At 39.6% G+C, this 12,485-nt stretch overlaps 1 protein-coding gene across 3 annotated transcripts in view; it reads right to left on the bottom strand.

The window, feature by feature from the left end:
• Positions 1-457: 457 nt before the first annotated feature.
• ift74 (intraflagellar transport 74) overlaps positions 458-12,485 on the bottom strand; it is a 71,271-nt gene continuing 59,243 nt past the window's right edge. For 2 of the 3 annotated variants that reach the window (XM_084413066.1, XM_084413067.1), the window contains 4 exons: positions 5,049-5,212; positions 4,587-4,712; positions 1,731-1,791; positions 458-1,643 (listed from right to left, as the gene is read on the bottom strand). In XM_084413066.1, coding sequence (XP_084269192.1) covers positions 1,528-1,643; positions 1,731-1,791; positions 4,587-4,712; positions 5,049-5,212 — 467 coding nt within the window. In that variant the 3' untranslated portion in view covers positions 458-1,527. The remainder of the gene's footprint in view (positions 1,644-1,730; positions 1,792-4,586; positions 4,713-5,048; positions 5,213-12,485) is intronic. The other variant, XR_014627878.1, reaches the window with a different exon arrangement.

Raw genomic sequence — 12,485 nt, 5'->3', positions numbered from 1 at the left:
CTTTAAGCAGCTAACGACCTCAAACAGGTGCATCTAATTTAGGAAAATAAATGGAGTGGAGGTGGACATTTTAAAGGCAGACTAACAGGTCTTTGAGGGTCAGAATTCTAGCTGATAGACAGGTGTTCAAATACTTATTTGCAGCTGTATCATACAAATAAATAGTTAAAAAATCATATATTGTGATTTCTGGATTTTTTTTTTTAGATTATGTCTCTCACAGTGGACATGCACCTACGATGACAATTTCAGACCCCTCCATGATTTCTAAGTGGGAGAACTTGCAAAATAGCAGGGTGTTCAAATACTTATTTTCCTCACTGTATATGCTGTTGAATTTTGATGATCGCGTTATTTCACACGTGCGTCAGCAATGCTTCTATCGCTTGTTTCTGCTTCTTCTTCACCTGTGTTTTGATCCTGAGATGCTGTATGTAACGGATGACAGAACAGGATGTAAAAGCAAAAACGCTCTTTATTAGAAAGTCACAGTTGGTCAGAACACAGAACACAGATGGTCGCCAACACAGCGGGACAGGCGGGCGGACACAAACGCTGGTGGTACAGTGACGCAGGGACCTCGGTGGACAACAGGTCCAGAGTCCAGTGATGATCCCTCGTGATGGTGCTCTGGTGCCGTGAGTAATCCCTCGTGACGGTGCTCGGTGATCCAGTGCAGAGTGCAGGGAATCCAGGAACGAACACGACGAAGACACGGGGAATCCAATCCGACACGAAGAACACAGGAACAGGCACAGGAAACACACCGGGAAACCACAACGATCTGACAACATGAGACACCAGTTACTGAACATATATAGGGACAAACAATTGAAACCAGCTGGCGCTACTGATCACCGATGATCAGTGACCACGCCCACAGACACACATCCACGCACACACAACAGCACGTTAGACGAGAGAGACAGTGAATTCGTAAACCGTGACAGTTATTGCATTTACATCCTGTTCTGTCATCCGTTACACTGTACTCTTTCAGAAGATATGTAACAGCACCCCCTACTGTATAACAGTGGAAACATGGATTTCAGGAAAATTCCATCAATGCTGGGGAAAGAGTTACCCATGATCATATTAATACCTAACAAACATTGTTAGAGCTTCTGTTTCTTCATTTATCCGTGCTCAACATACAGGTTTGTTTTTGTATCTTACTGGGGATTTTCCATTGACTTCTACTGTTTTTATACCGGGTTAATATGTTCTTTCTCCTCCTCTTAACCCTTACAGAACGCTTTTTGCATTTTTACATACTAATTAAAACATTATTTTGCATGTTATTAATCTGTTTTCTTCATAGGGGTCACTGCCTGATCCCCACAATATAGGTTAAAGCTGTACACTCTCTCTCACACACACACACACACACACAGTGATGCTCACAATGAACAACAAAACGATTAAAAGCAGTTTTTTACTGTAGAAAAACAATCAGATGAATTACACACTACAGTCAAACACAGTAATCTTCAGAATGCTGCACGCAGGGTCATCTTCAACATGAAGTCAGTTTCTCGTCCCCTGTAGGGTATCAACCAGAATCTTATTGTACTCCTGCAGATGTTTGTTGACAGTCTTCACCACGGGCCGGTAATCGCTCTCCACAGCTTTCGAGGCGATGACTGTATAATAGAGTTAGGGATCATGAGACGTTACACATCACCTGTATTTACACTTCTCCTAGAAAAACACACATTATAAAAGGATACATTCTTTCATCACAAAGTTGTTCTGCTCAAGATGTTGCCATTTCCTCTCCATATTGGTGAGCTGGAAAGTGAACAGTCAAATTAGAGAGCAATACATCAAATCCAGAAACACAACACCAGAAAGCGTGGTTCCCGTTTACACGCATGAGTGAGTGTTGTGCTGTTAACCCGTCAGTGAGCACATACACATACACAAACACAGCCTTCGGAGTTTGTTTAGTTTCAAAGCAGCTTTACAGAAAGTCATACTGTTATGTATATAATGCCTTATAAAGCCTTATGTGAAGCAGCTTTGAAACAATGTGCATTGTGAAAAGCGCTATACAAATGAAAATGCACTAGACCTAATGCTTTAACAGCATTTTTAAAGCTGGGAGATATGAAGATACAAATAACAATGGTATTAATTATACTATGAAATTAGATCAACCAATATTTTGTATTTATTTTATGTAGAAGATTTATCAGTGCCACAGAGTCTCGGGTAAAAGCATGAGCGTTTGAATGCAATTAAAGCTGCAATGAACAGAAGTTCTCCATCCTTGAGAACCGCACTGGTCTGATTCATGACAGGGATCCTATAAATCATGGGAACATCTCATATTTAATGATTAAATAAGGAAAACTGCATTTACATGACATTCATAATGCTGCTCCAAATTAATTCTCCAAGAACTCTGGGATGAGCCGTTTTCTGGACAGCAGGAAGTTTACCCATGACCTGCACTAAAACAATCTGTGTTGTATGAAGTGCTATATAAATAAATAAAGGTGACTTGACTTAAGAGTTCAAAATGAGGAAACTGTTGCTATTAAAATCATGGGCATTATGGGAGAAGGTGAAGAAAGGGCATCTCTGTGTTTATGGTGTGTGGTTATAACATCTCCTCTGTTAGCCAGAAGAAGTCAAGTCAAGTCAAGTCAAGTATATTTGTATAGCGCTTTTCACAATACAGATTGTATCAAAGCAGCTTCACAGTATTAAATTAAAATAATACAACAAGGTTTGTTTCTAGTGGAATTTATTGATTGATAAAATCAGATTAAATATCCCCAGAATATCCCCAACTGAGCAAGCCAAAGGCAACAGTGGCAAGGAACCGAAAAACTCCATCAAATGACCTAATGGTGTCCTAAAACTCCATCAGGTGACCCAATGGTGTCCTAAAACTCCATCAAGTGACCTAATGGTATCCTAAAACTCCATCAGGTGACCCAATGGAGAAAAAAAAACCTTGGGAGAACCCAGGCTCAGTCGGGGGCCAGTTCTCCTCTGGCGTTTATTAACTAGAGGCCGGATTGTAGTTTGAACTGCAAGATTAAAAATATTATATGAATGCCTGGCTGAAGAGATGCGACTTTAATCTAGTTTTAAACTGGGAGAGCGAGTCTGAGCAACGAACAGTATCAGGAAGGCTATTCCAGAGTTTTGGAGCTAAATGTGAAAATGCTCTCCCTCCTTTGGTGGATCTGGATATCCTAGGTATGACCAAAAGCCTCGAATTAAGTGATCTTAAAGAGCGCGATGGATTATAGGGCGATAGAAGATCCGTTAAATAGACTGGAGCTAAGCCGTTTAGGGCTTTATAAGTCAGTAGCAATACCTTGTAATTAATACGGAACTTTATAGGTAACCAATGCAGTGATGATAAAATCGGTGTTATATGATCATATTTTCTTGATCTAGTAAGAACTCTAGCGGCGGCATTCTGGACTAACTGTAGCTTGTTTATTGAGGATGCAGGACAACCAGCTAATAAAGCATTACAGTAATCTAGTCTCGAGGTCATGAATGCATGAACTAACTTTTCTGCATCAGAAACTGATAGCATATTACGTAGCTTAGCAATGTTTCTAAGGTGGAAAAAGGCAGTTTTTGTAACATATGAAATATGATTTTCGAAAGACAGGTTGCAGTCGAGTATAACACCCAGGTCTTTTACTGTAGAGGATAAAGTAACAGGACATCCTACTATATTAAAGTTGTATTGCGAGAGGTTTTGCGGGTGGTTTTTTGAACCGATAAGTATTACCTCTGTCTTGTCTGGATTTAATAAAAGAAAATTACGCGTCATCCAATCTTTTATATCTTTAACACACTCTGTCAATTTGGATAATTTAGCGTTTTCATCTGGCCGTGATGAAATATATATTTGAGTGTCATCAGCATAACAATGGAAACTAATTCCATGTTTCCTTATATATAATATATATATATTATATAATAACAGAGGGCCTAACACAGATCCCTGCGGCACTCCATAGTTTACTGGAGTTATGATACATTTTTCCCCATTTAAACAGACAAAATGGTAGCGGTCAGATAAGTATGATCTGAACCAGCTTAATGCTTGTCCTTGAACACCAGTATAATTTTGTAGTCGATCTAAGAGTATTGTGTGATCTATAGTATCGAACGCAGCACTAAGATCAAGTAAAACTAGTATTGAGATACAGCCTTGGTCAGAAGCTAAAAGTAAATCATTTGTGATTTTAACGAGCGCAGTTTCAGTGCTATGGTGCGGTCTGAATCCTGACTGAAACTTTTCATAGATATCATTTTCTTGCAAGAAAGAACACAATTGAGCGGACACACCTTTTTCTAATATTTTAGACATAAATGGAAGATTTGAAATGGGTCTATAATTTGCTAGGTTATTATGATCTAATTGTGGTTTCTTAATGAGAGGTTTTATAACTGCCATAAATGTTCTTGGAACATGACCTAAAGATAAAGACGAGTTAATAATATTGAGGAGAGGCTCTTCCACTACAGGTAACACTTCTTTCAGTAGCTTAGTTGGTATAGGATCTAATAAAGAAGCTGAAGAAACTGTTCCCATGAGGGTTTCTCACCTCCACATGCGTCTCGTTCTCCTGTAACTGGTTTTTAAGAGCCTCGTACTCCTCGTTCATGTTGTGTATCATCTTCCTGAACGTGTCCTTCCTCTGGCTGAGCGTCACTCGATCCTCCTGCAGTCTCTGATGGGACAACATGGCACCACATTCACTATAAAGGAAGCATAAACTGCCTAACGTGATATAACCACCACGTATTAATGAACAATATCCACCTTTACACTGACAAACAAATGTTGCATATTTTCATTTATTTTGTGAAGGTTTGTATCTGTGCTGATTAAGTGTAGATGAAGGTGTCAGGCAAGAGAGCTGAGAGTAGAGGATCCGACTGAATCATGTCTCACAAAACAGCAAAGCAATCATACATTTCTTACGAGACTAACGGTTTTACAGCTCAACACAAAGACATTCAGTGCACAGTAGATCAGCAGTTCCTCATTATCCAGGAGCCGGTACCTTCTTGCGGTCCTCTCCGGCCGCTGTGAGAGCCTCCAGGTCCCGGTATGTGTGCAGCTCGTGCTTCATGAGCTCCAGCTGATCTCTCAGAGTCTGCAGCTCTGAGCTGACCTTACTCTCCAACTGCTCCACTTTCAGCAGGTCCTGCTGGAGACGCTCACTTTCTAATGCATAAACACAACACAATCATACATGAACAAATACATCAGCATTTCAATTATAAACAAGCCGCCCGAAGCTTAATTTAATTGGACTATGCAGAGCCACTGTTGATCCTACAGGTGTCACTATAAACCCATGCTGACTCACAGCAAACATCATGCATCTTCACCCATCAGGCCTGAAGATTACTGTGAAGCGCATTGACTCTGCCACTGTACGTGTGTAACTGCTGTCTGCTGCTCGTGGCCCAACAGCCTGTCAGCAGGAAGGGTTAGGGTTCAGAGGTCACAATCTCTGACCTTTGGCAACAATCGCAGATCTGGCCGATCCGTGACAGAGATACATGACACACTTAAACCTGCTCTGCTGGTCAGCAATCCTGCAATGCGGATGAAGAAACACTGAAACTGATCTGTTGAAACGCCGTCCCCGGGGACACTGAGCCCTGATGTGTGTGTGTGTGTGTGTGTGGGAGCATGGGAGCGTCAGAGGGGGGCATGAACAGGAAGGAAATGGAAGAGGGCCGCTTCCCTCAGATAGGCAGACGTGTTTGGAGAGAGACTGTGTGGTGTGTGGTGTGTGTGTGTGTGTGTGTGTGTGTGTGTGTGTGTGTGTAGCAGTCAAAAACCCTGTCAGCACTTCTGAGCATTCTGGACTGCTTCCTTCTCTAGGGGTCTTTCAGCAGCACTCCACACTGACCATCAACACACACACTCACACACACACACACACACACACACACACACACACACACACACACACACACACACACAGCAAATGCCTTCAAAACCTCAGTGTTTCTGCAGGACCGTGAAAGTGAAATAGCACAAGATCAACAAACAGGGGAGAGACAAACAATGTCCGACTGCTATGAAAAGAGACACTCAGAGGAAGTTGAGTGCCACATTTCTCAATGGCTCTGAGGAGATAAGACAATGTTTGGTAATTAGAGGAGAACACCAAGGAGTTTCATACAAAAGAAGGAGAGAGAGAGCGAGAGAGAGAGACACAGAGAGAGACAGACAGAGAGAGAGAGAGAGAGAGAGACAGACAGAGAGAGAGAGAGAGAGAGAGAGAGACAGACAGAGAGAGAGAGACAGACAGAGAGAGAGAGATAAATATAAAATGTTCTGATACTATAATTTGTATATATGTTAAAACACTATGGTGTAAAATGTTTACAGATATTATAATTTGTTACACTGTTAATTTGTACAATTAATTTAAGTAGTACATTTAGATTTAAGTTATGTTGTAATATTTTATTATTTTGATGTCTTTTACAAGCTTTGGCAATATTGTAATATGTACAGTCATGCCAATAAAGCAATTTTGAATTGAATTGAATTGAGAGAGAGAGAGAGAGAGAGAGAGAGAGAGAGAGAGAGAGAGAGAGAGAGAGAGAGAGAGAGAGAGAGATTGAGATTTTACAAGTACTTTATTAAAACAGTTGTAAAAAACAACACTCAATCAAATAAAATCACATTAAATCAACACACTCTTAAAAGTTAGATTATTCTCTACAACAGAGCAGAGTACATCTTTGTGACACCAAATATTGGAAAATTTTCCGAGATCGTTCATCAAACTGTAGTAATTAAAATCTATTCTTAAACGTGATTTCAACATTTTGACAAATACAAAAACAGCATCATCATCTGTAGAACCTTCAACCTTATTTCGTCTACTCATATACACAGCCATCTTTGCTCTCCCCAAAATGAAATTAAAGAGTTGACACTGCTCTCTCTTTTTTTGTGAATACCTGTAACCTAAAATAAACAACTGTTTGGAAAAAACTACATCAAACAATTTGAAAAGATCCTCCAACATAGAGAACAGTGGCACAAGACGACAACAGTCCATGAAGCAGTGAAAAACAGTCTCACGAAGAGTGCAAAAAGGACAGTCATGATTAACATCAGGGTTTAAAACCGAGATAAAAGAATTAACAGCCACGGCTGTATGTAAAACTCTCCACTGCAAATCAGCAACTTTCTTCAACAATGGTGGTTTATACAGCGCCCTCCATTCAGGTCCAACACCATCTATCAGACCCAAGCGAGCTCTCCATGGAGTGTCAATCTTACCATTTAGTTTATCTTTATTCAAAATTTTCACAATCAATCTATATAACAATTTCTTGTCAGCATCATGAACAGACAAACAAGGATTATCGATTCCTAAGAAAAAACCTGTACAGTCCTTAAAGTCTGGGAGAATCTTCACCAAAGGAAAAGCATCATCAACACTATAATGAGCAGAACCATCACAATAAAAATGCAACAATGTGCGTTCAGAGTCTGTTAAACCCTCTTTCCACTTTTTGAGCAACAACTCAACCATGCGAATAGAGTGCACCTTTACATGAGAAGCAAGTAGAAGCGCATTGTCCATGTTTGCACCTGTAAAGTGAATTACATGTCCCAAAGTCACTACATTAGCCAAACAGAACTGTTTGAGTAAACTGGGACCTGGTTGACAAGCTGCACTCAAACGGGTCCCATACACAACTGGCTCTTGAAGAAGCCAGTACAGTGAGCTGTGATGTTCTGTCCTCTCCGTCTTAAATAGATTCCAGACTTTTAACAGTCCACGGTAGAAACTCGGCAAGCCACTGGTGTTGAGCTGTTTTAAGTCCATCAGAAACAATGTTCTGTCTAGGCCAAGTCCACCTAGCTGGTTCAGAATAGTGCATGCCAGCGGTCTCCACACCAGGTCTGCGGGACCACACAGAAACCTCTGCACAAACTGGAAACGAAAAGTAGCCCCTCTACTGTTCAGATGAATTACGCCTTGTCCTCCTTCATCTTTCGGCAAAAACAACACACTTTGAGGCGTCCAATGCAGACGATCCCAAAAGAAATCAACAAGAAGTGCCTGAATCTTTGGTAGCAGATCTGGAGGAGGATCAACACACGATAAACGATGCCATAAAGTGGATGAAATCAGGTTGTTAATGACAAGAACTCTACCTCGATAAGACATCTTTGGTAAAATCCACTTCCATCTAGCAAAACAACCTTTAGTTTTTTCAAGAACATTATCCCAGTTTTTAAGGACAAAAGTTTCTTCACCCAAAAATACACCTAAGTATTTTAACCCCCCGTCTGTCTTCCAATTTAACCCCACAGGCAATTTAAACTTTTTCTCCATCACTCCTATACAGAGAGCTTCACTTTTGCTCCAGTTTACTCTGGCTGAAGAAATTATACCAAATTGAACTATCACATTTGTCAGTATATCAATATCTTGTTGGTTATCAACAAAGATGACTAAATCATCTGCATACGCAGATAGCTTTAAAGGTATATTGCACCGTGGTAAAATCACACCTTTTAAAACAGATCTAAGTTTATGTAATAAGGGTTCAAACGCCAGAGAATACAACATGCCAGAGAGGGCACAGCCCTGCCTAATTCCCCGCTGGACCTGGAAAGGAGCGCTCAAAACACCATTGATTTTTAAAACACTCTGAACATCACAGTACAACGTCTTAATCTTGTTAGTAAAATCAGAAGTAAAACCAAACGCACTCATTGTTTCCCATAAATATTTGTGTTCAACGCGGTCAAACGCTTTCTCCTGATCAATAGAAACTATTCCCATTTTAAGACCAAAAAGCTTAGAGATTTCTAACAAGTCTCGGATAAGAACAATATTATCATAAATCAGCCTGCCAGGGACACAATAGGTTTGATCAGGCAAAATTACTTGTTCCATAACTTTACTAAGTCTGTTGGCCAACACTTTGGAGAGTATCTTATAATCAGTGCAAAGCAGGGATACAGGTCTCCAGTTTTTTATAAGCTGCAGGTCACCTTTCTTTGGCAGCAGGGTAAGAACTGCCCTCCTGCAACTTAAAGGCAGAAGTCCATTGGCTAAACTATCCTTCAGTACTGCCAGAAGATCTTCTCCAATTAAAAACCAAAAAAACTTATAAAAATCAACTGGTAGACCATCTAATCCAGGAGATTTTCTGCTCTGCATACTCTGCAACGCTACATACAATTCACCAAGGGAAATATCTGAATCCAGCACAACATTGCTTTCTTGTGCAACCTGGGGAAGACCAGTATAAAAACTCTGAGCTAACATCGGCTCTTCTTGGTGTTCACACTTATACAGTTCACAGTAAAAGCTGACAGCATGTTTACGAATAGCAGCATGATCAGACAACACATGCCCAGCATCAGACTTTAAACCATGAATGTATCTCTTTTGACCGTTTTTCCGCTCCAATCCAAAAAAAAAGTGTGATGGAACATCCATTTCTACCACATTTTTAAAGCGGGACCTAATAAGAGCCCCTTGTGCTGATACCCCAAGCAGGTTCGTTAAAACAGTCTTTTTGACCTCAAGAGCTTCAAAATACCGTTGATCTTTTGTGGCCTCAGCCAAAACCTGGAGTTCCTCTACTTCAGACTCCAGAGCTTTCACTGACTTCAGTAACACTTTGGTGACATTACAATTATATTGCTGACACAGCTGTTTTGTTTGAACTTTTCCAAAGTCCCACCATTGTTGTAGAGACATAAAATCATTTCTTCTACTTTGATGATTTTTCCAAAAAGATACAAAAATGTCTTTAAAATTTTTATCTTCTAGTAAAGCTGTATTAAAATGCCAATAGGCACTACTAGGCTTTACACACTTCAAAAAGACACAAACCAAGACGAGTGAGTGATCGGAAAACCCAACAGGGCTAATAAAGCAGTTTTTAACAACATTAGAATGAAATTTAAAACAATAAAAACGATCGAGTCTGGCCATAGACAATAAATTGTCTTTACAATGAGTCCAGGTATACTGCCTTTGATTGTCATGTAACCCTCTCCACACATCATATAACTCATAAGTCTCTAACAGTTGAATGAGACGTGTGCGGGAGGCCGGGTGAGGCTCGACATGATTCCTGTCAAGTCTACTCTCTGTACAATTCCAGTCTCCACCTATAAATAAGAACTCTTTATCATTACAATCTCTGATAACATCATTTACAGTTTCCAAAAAAATCAATCTCTCTTTACCAACAGCTGGAGCATATACAGTGATGAACACGAGTTGTACATTTTCATATATTACTCTGACTTTTAACAGTCGGCCTTTAATCATCTCTTCACATTCAACAGAGTGAGGATTGAAACCTTTGGAAAAAAGAACACCCACTCCACAACTATTACTAGTTTTGTGACTTAAAAAAACATCACCCTCCCATTCTCTCTTCCAGTCAACTTCGTTATCAACAGTACTATGCGTCTCTTGTACAAAGATAACGTCCAATTTTTTAAGGGAGCACAGTCTGAAAAATGAAGCTCTTTTTCCTTCATCTCTCGCTCCATTCAAATTCAGACTGCCTATTTTTAACTCACTCATTAAAAAAAAGAAAAAAAGAAAACCAAAAGAGAAACAAGAAATAAACAAATATGAAAAACTAAACATATTCGCCATCTTCTAACTGTCTTTTAACTTTCAAAACAAGTTTCTTTAAGCGATACCTTTCTTGATCAGTAAAGATTTTCTCCCCAGCACTTTCAGAACTTTTTTGAAAATTCTTAACTGAATCAATAAAAAGTTGTAGATCAGGAAAAGCACTCTCAAGTTTTACATTCCTAGCTCCCTTAGTACTCTTGAGAAACTTCTTAATACTCAACATAGAGTAGCCACCTCTTTCCAGGGGCAAAGATTGCGATGAAACTATAGATTCTGCATCAGAGTCTACCTCAACGTCACTATAAGAAGTTTGGGAGCAATCACGAAGAGGAAAAATTTTCGTTTTTTCAGAGCATTGAAACTCATCTCTTGTTTTTCTTTCCTTAACATTATCTTCATCAGATTTATCATCTACTAGCATCTCACTTTCTTCAGTCAAAGGACATTCTACCTCCTCTACTTCTTTCTGAGTGCTACTACTGGCCTCTTCCATATCATGCTGTTGACTGTTCTCAACTGGAGAGGGAGCCTGAAAAAGCTCTTCATTCTTCTGTGTTGATCTCTTATTTTGTTCAAGCTTCTGAGCTTTGTACGATTTTTTCGTTTTTAAACCGTCTGAATCATTCCGTTTTTGTCCCTGAGAATGTTTTGGTTCACTCTGTTTTTGTCCCTGAATTTCATTTGATTCACTTTGTTTTTGTCCCTGATTTTCAATTGATTCATTCTGTTTTTGTCCCTGAATTTCATTTGATTCACTTTGTTTTTGTCCCTGAGTTTCAATTGATTCATTCTGTTTTTGTCCCTGAATTTCAATTAAATCACTTTGTTTTTGTCCCTGAGTTGATTCACTTTGTTTTTTCCCCTGAGTTTCATTTGAATCACTTTGTTTTTGTCCCTGAGTTGATTCACTTTGTTTTTTCCCCTGAGTTTCATTTGAATCACTTTGTTTTTGTCCCTGAATTTCATTTGATTCAATTTGTTTTTGTCCCTGAATTTCATTGAGCTTACTTTGTTTAAGTCCCTGAGACTCCTTTAATACATTCTGTGTTTGTCCTTGTAATTTATTTGTTTTGTCCAATTTTTGTCCCTGAAAATCATTTGATTCATTTTGTTTTTGTCCCTGAGATTTACTTGACTCACCCTGTTCTATGGTCTTATTATTAATTTCAGCAGGGAATTTTTCTGGGCATGATCGTATAAGGTGACCCTCTATTCCACATCCAAAACATTTCATTTTCTCAGACGTTACATAAACGTTGTAATCATAATCATCCACTTTGAACTTGAACACTAAATTTAATTCTTCATTGTTGTTTTTAAGAATCATGAAAACCTGCCTTCTAAAAGAAACAACATGTCTCAAATGCGGAGATTTACACCCAAGGCCAATTGTTTTAATCGGAGACATTAGCTGTCCATGTCTGGAAAGTTCCCTCTCTAACATTTCGTTACTAATAAACGGAGGGACTTGCGACAAAATTATCTTTTTTGCCGGATTAACGAGCGGCACCGCCTGAACCAAGATATCTTTGATCGTTACTCCTTGTTCAACAATCGTTGCAACTTTATCAAAGCTATCTACAAAGATCACAACACCGTTGTTCATCCTTGACGCGGATTTAACGCTATCATATCCAATAATCCCTCCGACTGCCAAAGCGCAATCCTCCACAGAACAGTCTATAGTTGGACAAAGTTTAAAGGCATGTCGACGCGTGAGCGTTTCAAGCCCCGCGCCTCCAACACCGCGAACCGGCATGACTCCCGGTTACACCGGTCGTCGCCTCCACCACGACAACTAACCCACTTAAACTACACCACTAACGATAAACTAAATAAAAC

This window comes from Rutilus rutilus (genome assembly GCF_951802725.1).
Source record: "Rutilus rutilus genome assembly, chromosome: 7".
In the NCBI taxonomy this organism is placed as follows: Eukaryota; Metazoa; Chordata; class Actinopteri; order Cypriniformes; family Leuciscidae; genus Rutilus; species Rutilus rutilus.
The sequence above is the reverse complement of the archived record's forward strand: the minus strand, read 5'-3'. Positions and strand labels throughout refer to the sequence as shown.